Source organism: Bombina bombina, chromosome 1 (assembly GCF_027579735.1).
Source record: "Bombina bombina isolate aBomBom1 chromosome 1, aBomBom1.pri, whole genome shotgun sequence".
Classification (NCBI taxonomy): Eukaryota; Metazoa; Chordata; class Amphibia; order Anura; family Bombinatoridae; genus Bombina; species Bombina bombina.
The window spans coordinates 1,097,009,406-1,097,032,635 of NC_069499.1; the positions used below are offsets into that span (position 1 = coordinate 1,097,009,406).

Consider the following 23,230-nt stretch of genomic DNA (forward strand, 5'->3'; position numbering starts at 1 on the left):
AGGATGACATGTCCACTAGATCTGCATACCAGGTCCTGCGTGGCCACGCAGGCGCTATTAGAATCACCGATGCTCTCTCCTGTTTGATCCTGGCAATCAATCGCGGAAGCATCGGGAAGGGTGGAAACACATAGGCCATCCCGAAGGTCCAAGGTGCTGTCAAAGCATCTACTAGGACCGCTCCCGGGTCCCTGGACCCGTAACAAGGAAGCTTGGCGTTCTGGCGAGACGCCATGAGATCTATCTCTGGTTTGCCCCAACGTCGAAGTATTTGGGCAAAGACCTCCGGATGAAGTTCCCACTCACCCGGATGAAAAGTCTGACGACTTAGGAAATCCGCCTCCCAGTTCTCCACTCCTGGAATGTGGATCGCTGACAGGTGGCAAGAGTGAGACTCTGCCCAGCGAATTATCTTTGATACTTCCATCATCGCTAGGGAGCTTCTTGTCCCTCCTTGATGGTTGATGTAAGCTACAGTCGTGATGTTGTCCGACTGAAACCTGATGAACCCCCGAGTTGTTAACTGAGGCCAAGCCAGAAGGGCATTGAGAACTGCTCTCAATTCCAGAATGTTTATTGGAAGGAGACTCTCCTCCCGAGTCCATGATCCCTGAGCCTTCAGGGAATTCCAGACAGCGCCCCAACCTAGTAGGCTGGCGTCTGTTGTTACAATTGTCCAATCTGGCCTGCTGAAAGGCATCCCCCTGGACAGATGTGGCCGAGAAAGCCACCATAGAAGAGAATTTCTGGTCTCTTGATCTAGATTCAGAGTAGGGGACAAATCTGAGTAATTCCCATTCCACTGACTTAGCATGCACAATTGCAGCGGTCTGAGATGTAGGCGTGCAAAGGGTACTATGTCCATTGCCGCTACCATTAAGCCGATTACCTCCATGCATTTAGCCACTGACGGGTGTTGAATGGAATGAAGGACACGGCAAGCATTTTGAAGCTTTGTTAACCTGTCTTCTGTCAGGTAGATCTTCATTTCTACAGAATCTATAAGAGTCCCCAAGAAGGGAACTCTTGTGAGTGGAAAGAGAGAACTCTTCTTTTCGTTCACCTTCCACCCATGCGACCTTAGAAATGCCAGTACTAACTCTGCATGAGACTTGGCAGTTTGAAAGCTTGACGCTTGTATCAGAATGTCGTCTAGGTACGGAGCCACCGAAATTCCTCACGGTCTTAGTACCGCCAGAAGAGCGCCCAGAACCTTTGTGAAGATTCTTGGAGCCGTAGCCAATCCGAATGGAAGAGCTACAAACTGGTAATGCCTGTCTAGGAAGGCAAACCTTAGATACCGGTAATGATCTTTGTGAATCGGTATGTGAAGGTAAGCGTCCTTTAAATCCACTGTGGTCATGTACTGACCCTTTTGGATCATGGGTAAGATTGTCCGAATAGTTTCCATTTTGAACGATGGAACTCTTAGGAATTTGTTTAGGAGCTTTAAATCCAAGATTGGTCTGAAGGTTCCTTCTTTCTTGGGAACCACAAACAGATTTGAGTAAAACCCCTGTCCGTGCTCCGACCGCGGAACCGGGTGGATCACTCCCATTAGTAAGAGATCTTGTACACAGCGTAGAAACGCCTCTTTCTTTATTTGGTTTGTTGACAACCTTGAAGTCCAGAAGATATCCCTGAGATATGATCTCTAAAGCCCAGGGATCCTGGACATCTCTTGCCCAAGCCTGGGCGAAGAGAGAGAGTCTGCCCCCCACTAGATCCGTTCCCGGATCGGGGGCCCTCAATTCATGCTGTCTTAGGGGCAGCAGCAGGTTTTCTGGCCTGCTTGCCCTTGTTCCAGGACTGGTTAGGTTTCCAGCCTTGTCTGTAGCGAGCAACAGCTCCTTCCTGTTTTGGTGCAGAGGAAGTTGATGCTGCTCCTGCCTTGAAGTTACGAAAGGCACGAAAATTAGACTGTCTAGCCCTAGGTTTGGCTCGGTCTTGAGGCAGGGCATGGCCTTTACCTCCTGTAATGTCAGCGATAATTTCTTTCAAACCGGGCCCGAATAAGGTCTGCCCTTTGAAAGGTATGTTAAGTAATTTAGATTTAGAAGTAACATCAGCTGACCAGGATTTTAGCCACAGTGCTCTACGTGCCTGAATGACGAATCCGGAATTCTTAGCCGTAAGTTTAGTTAAATGTACTACGGCATCTGAAATAAATGAATTAGCTAGCTTAAGGGTTTTAAGCTTATTTGAAATCTCATCTATAGTTATTGAGTCAAGAGTCTCTTCCAGAGACTCGGACCCAAATGCGGCCGCAGCCGTGACAGACGCAATACATGCAAGGGGTTGCAATATAAAACCTTGTTGAACAAACATTTTCTTAAGGTAACCCTTTAATTTTTTATCCATTGGATCTGAAAAGGCACAGCTATCCTCCACCGGGATAGTGGTACGCTTAGCCAGAGTAGAAACCGCTCCCTCCACCTTAGGGACCATCTGCCATAAGTCCCGTGTGGTGGCGTCTATTGGAAACATTTTTCTAAATACAGGAGGGGGGGGAAAAGGGTACACCGGGCCTATCCCACTCCTTAGTAATTATTTCTGTAAGCCTCCTAGGTATAGGAAATACGTCAGTACTCGCCGGTACCGCATAGTATCTATCCAGCCTACATAATTTCTCTGGAATTGCAACGGTGTTACAATCATTCAGAGCCGCTAATACCTCCCCTAGCAGTACACGGAGGTTTTCTAGCTTAAACTTAAAATTTGAAATGTCTGAATCCACTCTATTTGGATCAGATCCGTCACCTGCAGATTGAAGCTCTCCGTCCTCATGTTCTGCAAATTGTGACGCAGTATCTGACATGGCCCTATTATTATCAGCGCACTCTGTTCTCACCCCAGAGTGATCTCGCTTACCTCTTAGTTCTGGTAATTTAGACAAAACTTCAGTCATAACATTAGCCATGTCCTGTAATGTGATTTGTAATGGCCGCCCTGAAGTACTCGGCGTTACAATATCACGCACCTCCCGAGCGGGAGATGCAGGTACTGACACGTGAGGCAAGTTAGTCGGCATAACTTCCCCCTCGTTGTTTGGTGAATGATGTTCAATTTGTACAGATTGACTTTTATTTAAAGTAGCATCAATGCAATTAGTACATAAATTTCTATTGGGCTCCACCTTGGCTTTTGCACATATAGCACAGAGATATTCCTCTGAGTCAGACATGTTTAACACACTAGCAATTAAACTAGTAAGCTTGGAAATACTTTTCAACTCAATTTACAAGTAATATGAAAAAACGTACTGTGCCTTTAAGAAGCACAGAAAAGAACTATGACAGTTGAATAACAATGAACCGGAGAAACTATAAAATCAAATTTTTCCCGGTAAAAGCACAAATTTAGCAAAGGATTGCCCCCATTAGCAATGGATAACTAACCCTTAAATAGCAGAAAAAAATGTACAAAATATAAACGTTTTTTATCACAGTCAAAGCACAATCTCACAGGTCTGCTGTGAGTGATTACCTCCCTCAAAATAATTTTTGAAGACCCTTGAGCTCTGTAGAGACGATCCGGATCATGCAGGGAAAGAAACAGACTTGTGACTGAATTTCTGATGCGTAGCAAAAGCGCCAAAATAGGCCCCTCCCCCTCACACACAACAGTGAGGGAAGTTCAGTGAACTGTCTTAAATTAAAATAAACGACAGCCAAGTGGAAAAACAGTGCCCAAAACAATTTTTCACCCAGTACCTCAGATAAATAAACGATTTAACATGCCAGCAAAACGTTTAAAATCAAATAAAATGAAGTGTCATTAAAAAGCCTGCTGCTAGTCGTTCCCACTGCAAGTTAGGCTAAAAGTTATATGCATACAGTATTATCCCAGTGAAGTGCCATTCCCCAGAATACTGAAGTGTAAACATATATACATAACAGCCTGATACCAGTTACTACTACTGCATTTAAGGCTGAACTTACATTATATATCGGTATTGGCAGTATTTTCTCAGTCAATTCCATTCCTCAGAAAATAATATACTGCAACATACCTCTTTGCAGGTGAACCTGCCCGCTGTCCCCTGATCTGAAGTTTACCTCACTCCTCAGAATGGCCGAGAACAGCAAAATGAATCTTAGCTACGCCGGCTAAAATCATACAAAAACTCAGGTAGATTCTTCTTCAAATTCTACCTGAGAAGGAACAACACAATCCGGTGCTGTTTTAAAATAACAAACTTTTGATTGAAGATATAAAAACTAAGTATAATCACCACAGTCCTCTCACACATCCTATCTATTAGTTGGGTGCAAGAGAATGACTGGGTGTGACGTAGAGGGGAGGAGCTATATAGCAGCTCTGCTTGGGTGATCCTCTTGCACTTCCTGTTGGGGAGGAGTTAATATCCCAGAAGTAATGATGACCCGTGGACTGACTACACTTAACAGGAGAAAACTAAGTTTAACACACCACAGTCCTCTCACACGTCCTATTAGTTAGGTGCAAGAGAATGACTGGGTATGACGTAGAGGGGAGGAGCTATATAGCAGCTCTGCTTGGGTGATCCTCTTGCACTTCCTGTTAGGGAGGAGATATAATCCCATAAGTAATGGATGACCCGTGGACTGACTACACTTAACAGGAGAAATAGTATTATCTGAATCATGAAACAAAACTTTTGTGTTTATTGTCCCTTTAAGTTCTCACTTCAATGTTTGAAAAGAACATACTAACCTCTAATGTTCATTATCCCCAAGATCTGATTTTTAATCAACAAAAATTCCCATAATTTTAATTCAGAGGCTGAGGGGTATTTACTTTCCTGCTCTGCCCTTGTCAACTTTTGACAGATAATATTTGATGGTAGATAAGAACCAAAAAGGCCTATCAAGTCTACTAAATAATTTGTAAACTGGCGACAACCAGCAGCGTCAACAAAATGTCCACTATGGCTATGTTCACTGTATTGGCAGTAAGTGTGCCCATACCAGAGCTCTATGGAAGGGAAACTGAACAGCTGCCTGGATGCACTACTGTGACAGGGCACCTCAGTAGGACAATAATCATATGTATATTTGTTCTACATTATAGGTTAACACAAGCAGACCAAAGGATTCAGACACAGCATGCAATGTTACACAACTTTCCAATTTACATCTATTATCAAAGGTAAGGTGCTCTCTTCGTATTCTTATTCTGTTTAGCTGGTGATTCGTGGGTAGACTGATATGCCTCTTGTCATGTGCTCTCTTCGTATTCTTATTCTGTTTAGCTGGTGATTCGTGGGTACACTGATATGCCTCTTATCATTGGCTCGGCAGATGTGTTCAGCTATCTTTAAGTAGTGCATTGCTACTCCTAGTTTTATCCTTCAACACTGGATACCAAGAAAATGAAGCAAATATGATAATTAAAGCAAATTGGAAAGTTGTTTTAAACTAAACATATTATCTGTATCATGAAAGTTTAATGCTAACTTTACTGCCCCTTTAAAGTGAAGGTTAAGTTACCTGTATGTAGAACTTGAATTCAATTCTCTGTCCCAAATTAATATGAGTTTCATTCATCATCTTGTATGAAATCACAGTGAATTAAAGTTATCGCTGTATTAAAAACATATTTTCATCTTATCAAAATCAACCCGTTTTTTAATTTTTTTTTTTAAATTTACGATCACGTTCTGCAAACAACTAATTGAAATTCTGGCCGTTAGGCGGCCGTCGATCTACATCACCCGCCTCCTATTTAAACTGCGCATGCACTACCGTCTAATTTTCCATCTTGGACTCTACGCACGCTCCCATTTCAAACAGGCGTAATAGCTTGAATTCGACCGCCCACTTAAGGTAACATTGTTTGTTACAGACCTCTCCGAAATATTAGAAGAACAACGCTGTACTTTGGATAAAGACTATTATTTGTAAGTATAGATGTGCATCACAAACAACATATTTATATTCATAATTCATATGCAATATAATTTACCACGTCATGTATAAAAAAACTGCCGCTGCTCTCTCGATCACACAACATAGTACTGAATGAATACAGTATAGTTATTCTTTCAATACTATTTTGCAAACCGCGAGTAACACATGCGCATTGGTGGGTGAGATTGAAGAGTATCGCATGCGCATTAGTACTAGAAATCGGAGATTCACGCATGCGCAATGTATGTGCTTTGGAGATGCGTATAGAGTGGGTGGGACTGCTCTACATGAAACAGCATAGAAAATCCAAAAGTAGAGGTGGGGAGGAGTTTACATGCAAACGTTAGGCAGATTACTATGTTTTAAATAAATAGAAATTGGTAAAATTTGTTAAAATAAACTTATTATATAAGTAATGGATGCATTTATGTTTTCAAATCGTGAAAACTTAACCTTCACTTTAATGACCAGATTACAAATGGAGCGGTATTTAACTCTCCTGTTCACGCACTAACTCCGTAAGTAAGCTTTTTGTGTGCATTGGGTAGCACTCATATGACAAGTTGAAAAGTAACGTTTTTGCTTTTGCTCTAACCCAAGTTAGAATATCGCAATCACATTAACATATTCCCTCATAGAAGTCAGTGCAGCAAAAAAATAAAATAAAAACTAAACCCTTCTGGAGTGCACACGTGATAGTATATTCTCAAGCACGCTAACTCGACATGAAAATATCAATATTTCACATTCAAATATATTAAAGGAACATGAAACACAGATTTTTTTCTTTTCTGGTTTAGATAGAATCATACAATTTTAAATAACTTTTGAATGCACTTCTATCATTTAATTTGCTTCATTTTCTTGGCATCATTTGTTAAAAAAAAAAAAAAGCAACAGTGCACCAGCTAAATGCATTGGGTGAACCAGTAACATGAAGTATATATGTTCAGCTACCAATCAGCTGCAACTAAGCCTACCTAAGTATTATTTTTAACAAAGGATACAAAGAGTACAAAACAAATTATATAATAGAAGTAAATTGGAAAGTTGTTTAAAAATCACATGCTCATTATATAGCAGAGCATCGTCCAATAAAATTGCACTCAACCCTAAGTGATTGCTTAGACATGACAAATAAACATTTACCTTACTAAATCTATGCAATCCGCAACCAAACACTACCCTATCTGCACTACCACACCAATAAATCCACTTTTATTTCACAGCTTGTTAAAGTTTTTTCTTGATTACCAATATGAGGAGCTGTTCCTACTAGCCAATTATCAGTGATACTGCAGTACAAGTCGTACACACATGCACTCCCTGTTAGTTTTAAACTGAAGTTGAATGGCCCTTTTGTGCTATTACTCATGTAAAATGGTATTTAATTACAGTTATTTTATAGCATGAAAGAAAATATTTACTGTGCATGAACCTATACATAAACTGGCTAATTCCTTAAAGAAAGTGCAAGATATAAAAATATAGATATCAAATCTTGAAGAAGGCATCTGTGTAATTTTCTGTACACGTTTGCATTGACATGATATAGACTGGTACTTACAATTTTATCTCCCCTGTAGTAAGCGCACTGGTGATCCATCTCAGATCCTGCAGTTTGAATGGAATCAATACCAGGTGAACCCCATGGGAAAGGTGAATGGCACTTTCTGGATACATGAAGTGGTGAGTTGTCCTGGAGCCAACATCTGCTTCAAATCCTTCTGTCCGAGCCCCATTCATCCTACAAAGAGAGATTTTTTTTTTTTTACATAGTAGTGTTTAGCCTAAACCAATGGTTCCCAAAGTGAGCGACACTGCCCCCTGAGGGGTGGTGGGATTACTGAGGGGGGTACTAATAGGCATAAGAGGTGAAAAGTGGCACTGGAATTACCATGGGGGGCAGTAATGGGAAAGGAGTGGAAGTGGATGCTAGTGGGCCCTCCAAGTATAATTATTGTAATTTGTGGTGCTTTATCCTAGATATATAAAGAACAAAATCTTTCTTGCTTTGCATTTGAAGTTTTACAGCTCTTTGTCAAGGCTTCTATGATAGTTTAGGTTTACCAGCAACTTGAACTTTCTCTCACCAGGATAAATTGCAGCCACTTGTACCGTTGGCTGGCATTTTTTGTTTTACCAGTGCTGTACATCAGCAGAATCATTGTATAGTAGCAAGAAACACAGCAAAGGTATTTTATGCTTATCAGCGTAGCTTTGTACACAGTCAACCATATAAGGTTTTTGCTTCTTCTGTAATCAGAACTAATCTGGTGGTACACTACGTAACACTTAGGTAAGTAGAATACACTTAATTTAAAGATTGTTGTGCAGTAGTAAAAGTATGCTTCAAGCAAAGAGATAAACAGACTGTCGATATGAGACCTCTGCTAAGTTCATGAAACTAGAGATTGGGAAACTTGTATCCCTTTGTGAAGCCCATCTATCGGATTAACAGTTTAAAACAGTGAAGTAATTACTAAATATGATTACTAAATATGGAGTCTTATGGTTCATAAGACTCTCCCACATGTATCAGAAGATGAAGATTAGTTTTGCTAAAATGAAAACATTTCTTATAAAATGTGAATATGTTTGTTACTACTTTAGATTGTATTGTGTCATTGGGCTCCATTTATCAAGCTGCAATAGCTTTTTTTTCTTTTTCTGGAGTGTAAGGAACCCTCCTCACCCTCCCCTTGCAAATTATCGTGTAGACCCCACTTCACCCTCCACACAGTTTCTTTAGTGTAGGGCCCATCCCTCCCTATACCCTCCCATTGTATAGGGAACCCTCCCCCCCATCTAGCAATGAGCTGCCCGCCCACCTCTCCCACCACATCATCAATACAGACAGTAACACTGTCTGTATCGATAGGCGATCTAGCTTCATATGGTAAGGGAGCACGATCAACGCTCCCTACTATATAAAGACAGATGCTGACAGTGGGGACTGTAGCATGCGCCACAGGGTTGGATGTAGGTACTACTGGGCAACGTACTATGTGACGTAGTACCTATGTCCAATTGGTTCAAGGGATTAACTATGTGGTTAACCCCTTCAGAGGAGTTTAACACATAGTTATATGCAAGTAGTAGTATAATAATATTATAATGCTCTAATACATTAACACACTTCTTTTCTTTTTTTATGTCCATATAAAAAGGTGAGAAAACCCCTTCCCCCACTGTAAGATATAGTATATCTAATACTTAATTATGTAGCCTATTTGAACATTCAAGTTAAATTTCATGATGTTTTTCTAAGTAAACCAACTGTAAACTGTGTTAAAGGGACATGAAACACAAGTTTTTTCTTTCATGATTTAGAAAGAGCACACAATTTTAAACATCTTTCCAATTTACTTCTTTTATTGAATGTGCTTTATTTTCTTGATATCCTTTGTTGAAAAGCTTAGCTAGATAGGCTCAGTAGCTGATGATTGGTGGCTGCACATAGATGCCTCGTCTGATTGGCTCACCCATGTACATTGTTATTTCTTCAACAAAGGATATCTAAAGAATGAAGCGTATTAGATAACAGAAGTCAATTGGAATGTTGTTCAGAATTGTATTCTCTATCTGAATCATGAAAGAAAAGTTTTGGGTTTCATGTCCCTTTAATTCAGAGTAAGGATATGCAATTTAAATGTGGCAAACTTCTCATTACTATGATGATTAAATGTTTTATTATATTGACATATTACAAATCTATTCAAACTGCTCTTAGAGATTCTGACCATTTAAAACCTGCTGTGTTGCCTTTTATTGTAATTTTGTTAATATAATTGTCCTAAAAGGATAAAAAAAAAAGTATCAACAAAACAAATCTATTACTGCACATTAAGTTTCTTACATAAACATCTGGGTACAATTTAGGATGGGTGTAACCGACTATTACCACTTGGCCAAAATTTAACCATCTATGGTTATGAAGTTAAAAGTAAAACTAATTTTATCAGTTTTTTTAAATATATATTTATTTAACACAAAAATAACCATTTAAAAAAGGGACAAAAATTAGTTTACAGATCAAATTAACATTTTTCATCAGATACTTCATATTGACTATCCTCTCTGCAGCCACCACACAAGCCACCACAGAGACACACAGCATATGTTTGTATGCAGTTTATAGATATAGATATATATAGAACTTAATACCTGACTTTTTTACTCTTCAACAGGACTTAAAGGGACACTCAGGTTAAATTAAATTTTCATGATTCAGATACAGCATGTAATTTTAAACAACTTTCCAATTTACTTCCATTAGAAAAAATGTGCACAGTCTTTTATATTTACAATTTTTGAGCCACCAGATCCTACTGAGCATGTGCAAGAATTCACAGACTATACGTATATGCATTTGTGATTGGCCGATTGCTATCACATGGTACAAGGGGAGTGGAAATATACATAACTTTGAAATCTGTTATAACAAAATCTACTACTCATTTGATGTTCAGACTAAGTGCTATTGCATTGTCTTGTTATCTTGCATTTGTTGATTATGCAAATGTGTTAACTGGTCCTTTAAACTGCACATATTAAAGCTTTTCTTAGCAAAATAAATACATAAATACAGCTGTTAATGTGGGTAATTCTGATTGTAATTGGTTAAAGGGATATTAAGCAGTATGAGATTGTAATAATAAAGGACTTGATTGCAAGTGGAGCGGTATTTATCTCCTCCGCTAACTCTGCTTGAAGTAAGCTTTTTGCGGGTACCGTGCATATTACAAGTTAAAAGTAAAAAGTTTTCGCTCATGTGCTTAACCAATGCTCACAAAAATCATAAGTTAGAATATCGTGACCTTGTTAACTTATTCCCCCATAGACTTCAATAGATAGTGAAAAGTTTAAAAAAAAAAAACTAACAACCTTACTCAAGTGCATTTTCTCATGAAATATGAATATTTCCCATTCCAATGTTCTTCACACAGAATATGTTCTATTTATTCATAGATACATATCTCTATGTATATATGATGTTTTTTGGTAAAATACATATCTATACCTATATATATATATATATATATATATATATATATATATATATACCAGACGAGTGTAAAATGCGATTGCGTTCTCTCGATTGCTAAAAAACTTTCAACTTGGGATACAAGTGCTATTTCCGTTGTGCACAAAAACCTGAAGTCAAAAGCAAAAGTTAGTGCACCACTTGTAATCTAGCCCAGAGTTATCTGAGAGGACAATATATTTAACTGTCACAAGGGATCTATCTGTAGATTTATAAAATAAATTGAAAAATGTATTTTATGCCTTAAAGAATAATGTAATTTCTAACAAGGTCAAATTTATTTCACAAGGTGGTCAGAGTCCATGAGCCATTACTTCTGGGATTCAACTCCTGGCTACTAAGAGGAGACTAAGATTACCAAGTCTCTAAGAGCACTTAACCCCTCCCATCTCTCTGGTATCCTAGTCTTTTCTTTGCTTCCACAGGAAAAAAAGTAAAGAACCGAAATTCTCCAGAATATTCGTTTAGAGCACTGTTTTTTAAACCTGTCCTAAGGCCTCCCTAACAGGCCAGGTTTTCAGGATTACTTTGGGTGAGAGCAGGTTTACTAATCAGCTTATTATTTCACCTAGTTTAGATATCCTCAAAACCTGGCCTGTTATGGAGGCCTGAGGACAGGTTTGAAATCCAGTATATTAGAGGGGTCCTCTGACTACTTTAAGGCCCATTTTCCCCTTCAGAGAGCTGCTACTGAGAGACAGAGGAGAGATTGGTGTATTGGGCAGTTACACAATTATTCTACCCCTTATTCAAGAAGGTTAATTTATGTCCACGTTTAATTCTGTTCCTAGACCATACCCAGTTTCAGGACAAATTTGTTCAGTTTATGGCTTTTCTGTTTGGTCTACCTACAGCTCTCAGAATTTTATGAAGGTTCTAGGAACTATATTGTATGTAATAAGAACTTATGTAGTTCATTGGCTATATACCTGGATGACATATTGGTTCAGGCTACATTTTTTCCTTCAGCTGTATTTCATACCAACCGTCTACTGTTTTCTTTGCAGACTTGGTTGGAGAATAATTTAAAAAAGTTCTCTTTCTTATTTATCAAGAGTCTCTTTTCTAAGAGCCATTATAGACTCATGGAGTATGTAGCTTTCTCTAGCAGATCAGGGATCAAAGTTACAGTCAGTTTGCTCACAACTACACTAAATTTCCAACCCATCTGTAGCTCAGTGTATGGAAGTGTTAGGTCTAATGATTGCAGCATCAGATATACAAAAATAGTTTCCCAAACTATTTTTTGGTGGGTCTTTTTTATTCGCCAACTTTGAAAATAATGTCTGCAGATGCCATTCACTGGGATTGGGATTTAATCTAGGGGTCCAGGAGAGCACAGAGAGTTTGGTTTCCTTAGGAAGTGATGTTACGAATAATTATCTTGGACTCTTTAGGTCCCTTCAGAGCTGCACTCTTATGAAAGGAGAAACTCATCCAAGTTTTCATTCAATGTTACAGCTGTTGCTCATATCCATCTTAATGGGGAACTTGCAGTTCCTTAGCAAGGAAGGAAGTCTCAAGTTTTTTGATTGGACACAGAAATGTTGTTTATATTTTGCATCCCAGGAAGGAAATATGGGAAGCAGATGTCCTCAGTAGGTAATCCCTTAAAAAGCAATGTTTTCTCCTTCAGGTAGTTTACTGAAAATTCATAAATTTCGAGAAAAAAAACAAAAACAAGAATGTCCCATTGTTTCCACCATGGGCTCTAGATTAAATATTGCATTTATTAAACCAATTTAACTCATACATTAATGATACAGGAAAATACCTAAGTAAAATTGAAAATGTTGTTATAACCTATTCAGTTTATAGCTGGTCTATATACCTCCATTAATCATGATGGCTTAGTAGCCGTAGCATATATAGAGAAAGAATATGTAAGGGATGGATGACCTTTTGGATCCATACGTTGGATACAATATTTCCTATGGGAATGAATCATCTGGATTCACTTCTTTAAGTATATACTCTATAAGAATGTCCCCTTCTGTGATGTAAATTTTGGAGTAAAGAGTTCAAAATAAACACCTTATGCTTTTTTTATTTTTTATTATTATAATAAAAAAGTGTACTAAAGTAAAAATGTGCTATGTTTAATTATTTTGTGAATTGTCCTAGAAGTTTTATACTAACAGAGTGTATTGTCCCTACTTAGTCAGAACCAGAGATTTAAAATGATCAAATTTTAGTTAGACTAGTCAACAGCCCTGAGTTCAATTTTAGGTATCAAACATAATGCACATAGAAAGAAATAACAGTAAATAGAGTAAGTAACGTGAACACATTTCACAATATAATCTAATTAATAAGAAGATATTCTCTATACCAGGGATGCAGTAGTCCAGCATATTATATCAAGTATGTTATATGAAGCAAGGGTATTTTCCATTAGCATTTCAATTACTAGCAGAGGTTAACATTGCTTGATATAAACTTAAAGGGACAGTCTAGGCCAAAATAAACTTTCATGATTCAGATAGAGCATGTCATTTTAAACAATTTTCCAATTTACTTTTATCACCAATTTTGTTTTGTGCTCTTGGTATTCTTAGTTGAAAGCTTAACCTAGGAGGTTCATATGCTAATTTCTTAGACCTTGAAGCCCACCTCTTTCAGATTGCATTTTAACAGTTTTTCACCACTAGAGGGTGTTAGTTCACATATTTCATATAGATAACACTGTGCTCGTGCACGTGAAGTTATCTGGGAGCAGGCACTGATTGGCTAGACTGCAAGTCTGTCAAAAGAACTGAAAAAGGGGCAGTTTGCAGAGGCTTAGATACAAGATAATCAGAGAGGTTAAAAGTATATTATTATAACTGTGTTGGTTATGCAAAACTTGGAAATAGGTAATAAAGGGATTATCTATCTTTTAAAACAATAAAAATTCTGGTGTAGACTGTCCCTTTAAGTAGAGAGCTTGCATAGAAATGTTATACAAAAAAAGTTTCTGTGTATATATTTGCAAACCTCCTAACAAAGAAGTAAAGATTTCCAGTCCCAAATTTCGACTAGTAGATTTTAGGGGGCTTTTTTGTTTTTCCTATGTATATATTTTCCCCCCTTCTTTCTTTATCTTTTCCTTTATCCTTCTCTATTTCTATCTTTTCTTTAGCCTCTTCTAGCTTTCCCCTCTCTCTTTTTTCTTGTCTTAGTCTCCTTTCTCTTCTTTTTAGCTCCTTCTCCTCCTATGCTTTCTTCTTATCCCTTTCTCTACTCTTAGCTATTAGGAGTAGTTAGTCGGCAGGTGTATTCATTCCCAAAATTCGTCTTGTCATAGATGTATGTATAGGATAAGTGTTGCTTTCCACTGTTAAATTTTAACCTTTTGTAAGGAAAAGGTCCCATCTATCAATGTTATTATAAGGAGTGTAATCTATCAATGTTATTATAAGGAGTGTAATATCCAGTAACAGAAGTTATTAAAAAAGTTATGGCTTTTACATAGAAGTATGCTCAAAGCTCTTATAAACAAAATTGTATCCTTTTAGCATATCAGGATGCCGTATACTGGGTGATATAGGCGATATATTAAGGCATGATGTTAAATATGGGAGGACAGCATTAAACCATAAGTTTATAGTCCCTTTTAAGTGGGTTCTTCACGAATCATGCCACATCTTGCGGCTGCTTCATTAACTGTTATCTCTATTTGGTTTACCGTTCTGCCTCTTAAGTCAAGTTAAACCCCGGGGTGCCACCCGAAAAAAGGTCACTCAAGCGTGGTACTGCCATTCTCTTTAGCTTAAAGTGTGTCTGTACCTCTAGAATTTTTCGCTGTTGGCTCCACTACTTCAGGGGATTTTCCATTGTGCTGTGCCTCTCCTTTCAACTCTGACGCCCCTTACTGGGCCCTGCAGCTTGGCCCACTTTAAGCGCTCTCCGGACTTCCACGCTTTAGGTACTCCCGAGCCAGTAGGTATGGTCCTCTCTGCTAGCAAAGGGAAAGCAGCGTTGGGTGCGGTTTTCAGGGCCTCTAGCTTATTGCCTTCCGAGTGTATTCAGGCCGGCAGGTCAGACGCCAACGCGGATCATGCTCCTCCCACCGGAAGTCCTCTAGCGCAGTGTTTCTCAACAGCCGGGCCGCGGCCCACTACCGGGCCACGACGGCCCTGCTTGTGGGCCGCGACCCGACATAGCCTCCAGACACTCGCTCTGACAGGCCGTCTTTACACATGTCTGAAATTTCGGACGGGTCTGTTAGAGTGCCACTGCGCATGTTTGTATGCGCAGTGTGAACGGGTAGCGGCGCACTGTGAGTAGTGGCGGGCGGTGTGCAGAGCGGATCGGCTCACAGGTAAGGAAGTCCACTGTCACCACTGGACACCAATGTGTATGTCTACACTATATATATATATATATATATATATATATATATATATATATATATATATATATATATATATATATATATATATATATATATATATATATATATATAAAACCCATTGACACCAATGTGTATGTGTACTGTTTATATAGATCCCATTGACACCAATGTGTATGTGTAAACTGTGTGTGTGTATATATATGCATATATATATATATATATATATATATATATATATATATATATATATATATATATATATATATATATGGATCCCACTGACACCAATGAATTAGCACATAATTAACCCACTGTAATATATATATATTATAATTATATGATAATTCAGTGGTGTCAGTGGGATCCATATGCAATATATATATATATATATATATATATATATATATATAGTTAGTTTACAGTGGGATATTTGTAGATTCCATTGACACCCATTAATTATTACATAATTAAACAACTGTAAACCATACATATACTGTGTGTATGTATGTATATATATATATATATATATATATATATACACACACACACAGAGATATATATAGATATATATATATATATATATATATACACACACAGAGATATATATAGATATATATATATATATACACACACACAGAGATATATATATATATTTATATATAGATTTTTTATATATCTATCTATCTATATATATATATATATATATATATATATATATATATATATATATATATATATATATATATATATATATATATATATATATATATATATATATATACATATACAGGTAGCCCTCAGTTTACGCCGGGGTTAGGTTCCAGAAGGAATGGTTGTAAATTGAAACCGTTGTAAATTGAAACCCAGTTTATAATGTAAGTCAATGGGAAATGAGGGAGATAGGTTCCAGGCCCCTCTCAAAATTGTCATAAGTAACACCTAATACATTATTTTAAAAGCTTTGAAATGAAGACTTTAAATGCTAGACAGCATTATAAACTTAATAAAATAATCACACAACACAGACTATATAATTAAACTAAGTTAAATGAACAAAAACATTTGCTAAACAGCATTATAAACCTAATAAAATAATCACACAACCCAGACTTCACTTGCATTTTTCTGCAAACAGTTCTTTCTATGCATTCCAATCTGGACTGAGATATAGACAGGAAGATCTTGTTCCTTTGAAATCTGCTTGATAGCTCAGGTCTGGTTAAACTGATTATTTTCCGCTTGCTTGGTTTTGCTGCAACACAAGCGGACAGCTCCACCTACTGGCTATTTTAATAAATGCACTGCTTCTTAATGCTTTTCAATAGCAGTCACATGACGAGAGAGCGAGAGAGAGCGAGAGAGAGCGAGAGAGAGAAAGCGAGAGAGCGAGAGAGAGAGAGAGAGAAAGCGAGAGAGAGAGCGCGAGAGCGAGAGCAAGAGCGAGATATATATATATATATATATATATACCCACTCCCCGATGCTTACCGGACCCTGGACAGGTCCGGTTAAAATTTACCGGGCCTTGAGGTCACTTAGGTTGAGAACCACTGCTCTAGCGAGAACTGATGTTTTGTTAACACCTTATGCTTTTAAGGACAGATAGAAATGTGATCCTGCACTAATGAATCAATATGTAACATACAATGGACTTTTAGGTACTTCCTACTAATGTTCAGTAAGGATTAGCAGGAAGTACCTATTAACAAATGAGCATTAGGTGGAAGAGCCTGTGAGCCAATGAGCATTAGCAGGAAATATGCAACTGACAATGAAGTATTAGTTTCAATTGAAATGCAAACCGCTTTTACTTAATAAAAAATTTACATGCAAAAAAATTCAACATGTTTACATGCTGCACTTTCATATGGAGGATAGAGTCTTTTAAAAGGAAATTACAAGAAAAGTGGGCAAAATGAATTACTGAAGTACAATGAAAAGTTTTTTTCTATGCATGTTTTATGGGAATCAAATGTGGTCAATATCCCGTTATAACATGGTATATATTGAATTGCAATATTTTTTGGTTTTAAGGGACCAAAATAAAGATTATTTAAAGTAAAGGTCAATTTTGATTAATTAGTGCCCGGTTTTTAATAATCCTATTAAAAACAAGGGCACTTTAATTCATCAAAATTGGCATTTCCCTCGTTTTCTTCAAAAGCTTACCTTTTAATCCTGACAGCCGCTGCAGCGCTTCCTCCCCCTGTCGCAAGCCCTCTTCGGTGGTCCAAAATGACGAATCCAGCTTCCTCCAATCACGGCGTTGCCTCAGGCCATGGGGGGGGAGATGTGATTGGAGGAAGCCAGATTCTTAATTTCAGACGTATGAAGAGGCTTCCGACGGCCGGGGAAATCACTGGAGCGGCTGCCAGGATTAAAAGGTAATTTTTTTAAGAAAACAAGTGAAATGTCAATTTTGATTAATTAAAGTGCCCTTGTTTTTAATAGGATTATTAAAAACCAGGCACTAATTCATCAAAGTTGACTTTCACTTTAAAGGGAAGTTTGTAATTAGTAAAGCCACTATGTACATCTGTCGTAATTCTTACATGTAGACTCCCTTTCAATGCAACATCCAAGATTCAGTCCTACCTCATTGAAGTTTAGCCATTTCACAAACTCTGTGGCCTCAATTTGGGTACCTTTTCATACCATAATCAGGTTGTCAATAAAACTCTTGTAGAAACATATCTTGTCTCTAAAAGGGTTTTCCTCTCCAAAGATGTGGAATAGCTCCCACCAACCTAAAAATAGGTTGGCATAGGACGGAGCAAATTTTGCCCCATAGCTGTTCCACATCTCTGGAGATAGAAAACACCTTCAAAATTAAAGAAACTATGGGTCAACAGAAATTCCAGTATCTGCAATATATAGATCTGAAAAATTGGTGTAAATTCGGAGTATTCCTTCAAGAAAAATGTCACTGCTTCTATGCCTCTGTTATTTGGTATTGTAGAGTACAAAGACACTACATCTATGTTTAGCCAAATGTGTGTGGAAGGGACCCATTCAAAATTCTCTATTAGTCTCAATAAATGAGTTGTGTACCTTAGATAACTGAATAGGGAGATTACAAAAGGGTTTAATATGGCATCAAGCAACTGTGATAGGTGTTCTAATAGCGACCCTATTCCACTCACTATGGGGCGACCTTGAACATTGACAAGTGATTTGTGGATCTTAGGGAGGTGGTGAAAGATTGGAACAACAGGATTGTCTACAAACAGAAATTCTGCTGTCTTGTTGTCAATAAAACCTTTTTCCAGACCTTCATCTATAATGTGTGATAGTTCTCTTTGAAAACGTTTAGTGGGGTAATTTGATAGGATAGAATAACTACCAGGATCTGTTAGTTGGTGGTGAACTTCCTCTACATAAGTATTTCTATCAAGGACTACTATTGAGCCCCCCTTATCAGAAGATTTTATCACAATGGTTTTATTATTACGTAGTTCTTCTAGTGACAGATGTTCTTGTCCATTAAAATTACAGTTATTGTGTCTATTTAGGGGCCGTTGTTGTAGTGCCAAAAGATCTTTCTCAACTCTTTTAAAATATATGTTTCTAGAGTTTGTTGTGGTGTTTTTTGTAAAGGTATTTAGTGTGGGACTGAAGGGGTAATAACAGGTTTTAGAATACCTGTTCTTACTGGTGAAGGATCCTCCCTTCCTGAGGTATCTTCCCCAGATTCAAACTCACTATATGAAAAGGTTACCTGTTTTTTATTGTTTCTGGAATTACTCCTAAGTCTATTTCGTCCCCTTCTATTTTCCCCAAGATTTTAATCATTAAATTGGTTATTTCTGGTGAAATATCTATTCTTGCGTGTCCAAATATAAACTGTATTTGTTGTATAATCAGAGGCATCCCTAAAATATTTATAATGTTTGATGCTAACAATTTCGCTTTTGATATTACTTATTGTGTCTTTTAGGATTTTATCAAACTGTAAATAGATAGGATCATTCTGTCTTGCAATCAATTCACTTTGCATATCTTGAATATTTTCTCTTAACTTATTCAAAAGATCAGTTTTAAAATTCACTATCATTAATATTAAACGTATTGAACATTTGCTTAAAATTTCATTCCATGAGTTAAGGAAATCAACATCTGAAACTTCAAAAGCGGGAAACGTATTCACACGTAAACCTCTGGGAATAATTTTCAATTTCAAATAGTGTTCTGTAGTCCAGATATCCTATTGCAATTTGATTTCTATTGTTAATAGTCTCTCCATCTCCAAAAAGAGATTACTGATGGTATAATTGGCTTTATCCGATTCTAGATCTGAGAACTCACTTTCTTTGTGTGGTAGTAATAAGTAAAACTGTGGACAGTCCATTTGTGTGGAAACTTGCATTATGTCCCAAAATCAGGGTGTAGCCAGATTACACCAAATGGTAATAAAGAGTAAGGAAGGTTATGATTAGGGACAGTTTAAAATCTTCAATAGGTAAAGTACATAAAAGCTAAGCAGATATAGTGAAGCAAATGTGTTTAACCCCTTAATGACAACTGACATACCAGGTACGTCATGCAAAAACTAACTGTTAATGACAATAGACGTACCTGGTACGTCAGTTGTCTAACAGAGTGCTGGAAGTGATCACAATCGCTTCCAGCAGCTCTGAGGGTATTGCAGTGATGCCTCGATATGGAGGCATCCTGCAATACCCCTTTACAAGCCTCCGATGCAGAGAGAGCCACTCTGTGGCCCTCTCTGCACCGGTAGCGATGGTGCCGATGGTGGGAGGAGGGAGCGTGTGCGCGCGTGCACACGGGGATGCGTGTGCACGGGGGCGCGCGTGCACGTGCGCGCATTAGCCACACTGACACCAATGAAGGAAGGGGGAAAAAAAAAGTTAATTTTTTTTTTACATATAAAAGGATCTGGGAGGGGTGGGGGTATTGTGGGGGGGGCTGCTACACTACAGAAATAATTAAAAATAAAAATAAAAGTTGTAAATAAAATTAAAATACTTTGGTTTGTGGGGCCAAACTGGGTACTGGCAGACAGCTGCCAGTACCCAAGATGGCGGTAATTAGGTAGGGGAGAGGGTTAGAGAGCTGGAGGGGGGGGGGGATCAGGGAGGTTGGTGCTAAGGCAGGGGTCCATCACAGCTAAAATATTTTATTATTTTTATTTAAAAAAAACAAAAAAAAAACTCTTTTATTTAGTACTGGCAGACTTTCTGCCAGTACTTAAGATGGCGGGAACAATTGTGGGGTGGGGGAGGGAAGAGAGCTGTTTGGGAGGCTGATCTCTAAAATTAACCCTGCAAGCTCCCTACAAGCTACCTAATTTAACCCCTTCACTGCTGGGCATAATTCACGTGTAGTGCGCAGCAGCATTTAGCGGCCTTCTAATTACCAAAAAGCAACGCCAAAGCCATATAAGTCTGCTATTTCTGAACAAAGGGGATCCCAGAGAAGCTTTTACAACAATTTCTGCCATAATAGCACAAGTTGTTTGTAAATAATTTCAGTGAGAAACCTAAAATTGTGAAAAATGTAAATTTTTTTTTTTTTATTTGCTCGCATTTGGCGGTGAAATGGTGGCATAAAATATACCAAAATGGGCCTAGATCAATACTTGGGGTTGTCTACTACACTACACTAAAGCTAAAATTAAACCTACAAGTTCCCTACAAGCTCCCTAATTAACCCCTTCACTCCTGGGCATAAAACACGTGTGGTGCGCAGCGGCATTTAGCGGCCTTCTAATTACCAAAAAGCAACCAAAAAGCCATATAAGTCTGTTATTTCTGAAAAAGGGGATCCCAGAGAAGCATTTACAACCATTTGTGCCATAATTGCAGACGCAGTTTGTAAATAATTTCAGTGGGAAACCTAAAGTTTGTGACAAAATTTGTGAAAAAGTGAACTTTTTTTTTTATCGCATTTGGCGGTGAAATGGTGGCATGAAATATACCAAAATGGGCCAAGATCAATACTTTGGGTTGTCTTCTAAAAAAAAATATATATATACATGTCAAGGGATATTCAGGGATTCCTGACAGATATCAGGGTTCCAAAGTAACTAGCGCTAATTTTGAAAAAAAGTGGTTTGGAAATAGCGAGGTGCTACTTGAATTTATTGCCCCATAAATTGCAAAAAAAGCAAAGAAGATGTAAACATTGGGTATTTCTAAACTCAGGACAAAATTTATAAACTATTTAGCATGGGTGTTTTTTGGTGATTGTAGATGTGTAACAGATTTTGGGGGTCAAAGTTAGAAAAAGTGTGTTTTTTTCCATTTTTTCCTCATATTTTATCTTTTTTTTTTTTTAGTAAATTATAAGATATGAAGAAAATAATGTTATCTTTAGAAAGTCCATTTAATGATGAGAAAAACGGTATATAATATGTGTGGGTACAGTAAATGAGTAAGAGGAAAATTACAGCTAAACGCAAACACTACAGAAATGTAAAAATAGCCATTGTCATTAAGGGTAAGAAAATTGAAAAATGGTCCGGTCATTAAAGGACCAGTCAATAAAATAGATTTGCATAATCAACAAATGCGATAAGAAATATAGAAAACAATGCAAATAGCACTTAGTCTGAACTTCAAATGAGTAGTAGATTTTTTTTAAATAAATTGCAAAGTTATGTCTATTTCCACTCCCCCTGTACCATGTGACAGCCATCAGCCAATCACAAATGCATATACGTATATGCTGTGAATTCTTGCACATGCTCAATAGGAGCTGGTGACTCAAAAAGTGTAAATATTAAAAGACTGTGCACATTTTGTTAATGGAAGTAAATTGGAAAGTTGTTTAAAATAACATGCTGTATCTGAATCATGAAGTTTAATTTTGACTTGAGTGTCCCTTTAAGGGGTTAATACTATGTATGCTTTTTTCACTGTATCACTCACCCAAGGAAGTCCTGCAGCATTTTGTCTGATATATAGATATGTGTCCTGAGTAAGAGCAGTAGCGGGGCTCACAAGTGTGTAGATATGAAGATCTGTGGAGGTGGTCAGCTGTTCCGGTTTTTCCGGCTCAAGGCCACTGTAATCTTCCACCAATTCGTGCCTCCACTGACCTGAACCCCTTGTGTGCACCGACGTTCCTTCTGGACCTCCGGTTTCAATCTAACTTAGTGGGCCCTCTCAAACTTTGTTCCCTACGCAGTAGCGAAGGGACAGTTAACTTGCCTTAGAAGACATTGTAGTGACAAAAACACTAACCATAGCAGGGCAAACCGACTGACAGAGAGGCTTAAGGAGAGAGGTTACCCAAAAAAAATAATTGAAAGAGCAAGGGGCCTATTTATCAATGTGCGAGCGGACATGATACAAAGTAGCGTATCATGTGTATCATGTCCGCCGTACATCAATAAATGCTGTCGGCATTTATCATTGCAGTGCAATGCTGCCCCCTGCAGATTCGCGGCCGCTAGCCCGGGGTTTTAATCAACCTGATCGTACTTAATCGGGTTTATTTCTGTCCGCCGCCTAAGAGCAGGTGGACAAGTTATGGAGCAGCGGTCTTTAGAGCTCCATACGGAGCTTGATAAATATGCCCCCAAGAGTAGAAACTAATTCCTTACAGAAAAAGCACCTTTTGAGAGATAAGCAACAGAAGGCACAGACAGATGTATTTCATGGGGTCACATTTGTGACAAATTACAGTGCTCAATACAGAGAGATCTGTAAAATAGTGAAAAAGCATTTTAAACTACTATCAGCAGATGATAAATTAGTAGTGTGTAGAACAGGGTTTAAGATGTTCATATAGACGTAGTCTAACCATAGGAAATATGATCTCACCCTCACAATTACCAACAATACAAGCTTCCCAAAGTTCTTGGCTACAACACAAAGGAATGTACAGGTGTGGGAGAAATAGTTGCAAACCATGAATTTAAGTCAGAATGTATCAATGATGTGTTTTCAATTAAACAATGTTTAAACTGCAATTCCACATTTGTGATTTATG

General features: G+C 37.9%; 1 protein-coding gene across 3 annotated transcripts in view; it reads right to left on the reverse strand.

The window, feature by feature from the left end:
• The window catches only part of LOC128642330 (CMP-N-acetylneuraminate-beta-galactosamide-alpha-2,3-sialyltransferase 2), a 334,854-nt gene that overhangs the window by 68,858 nt on the left and 242,766 nt on the right, over positions 1-23,230 (reverse strand). For all 3 annotated transcript variants that reach the window (XM_053695242.1, XM_053695177.1, XM_053695104.1), the window contains exon 4: positions 7,459-7,638. In XM_053695242.1, coding sequence (XP_053551217.1) covers positions 7,459-7,638 — 180 coding nt within the window. The remainder of the gene's footprint in view (positions 1-7,458; positions 7,639-23,230) is intronic.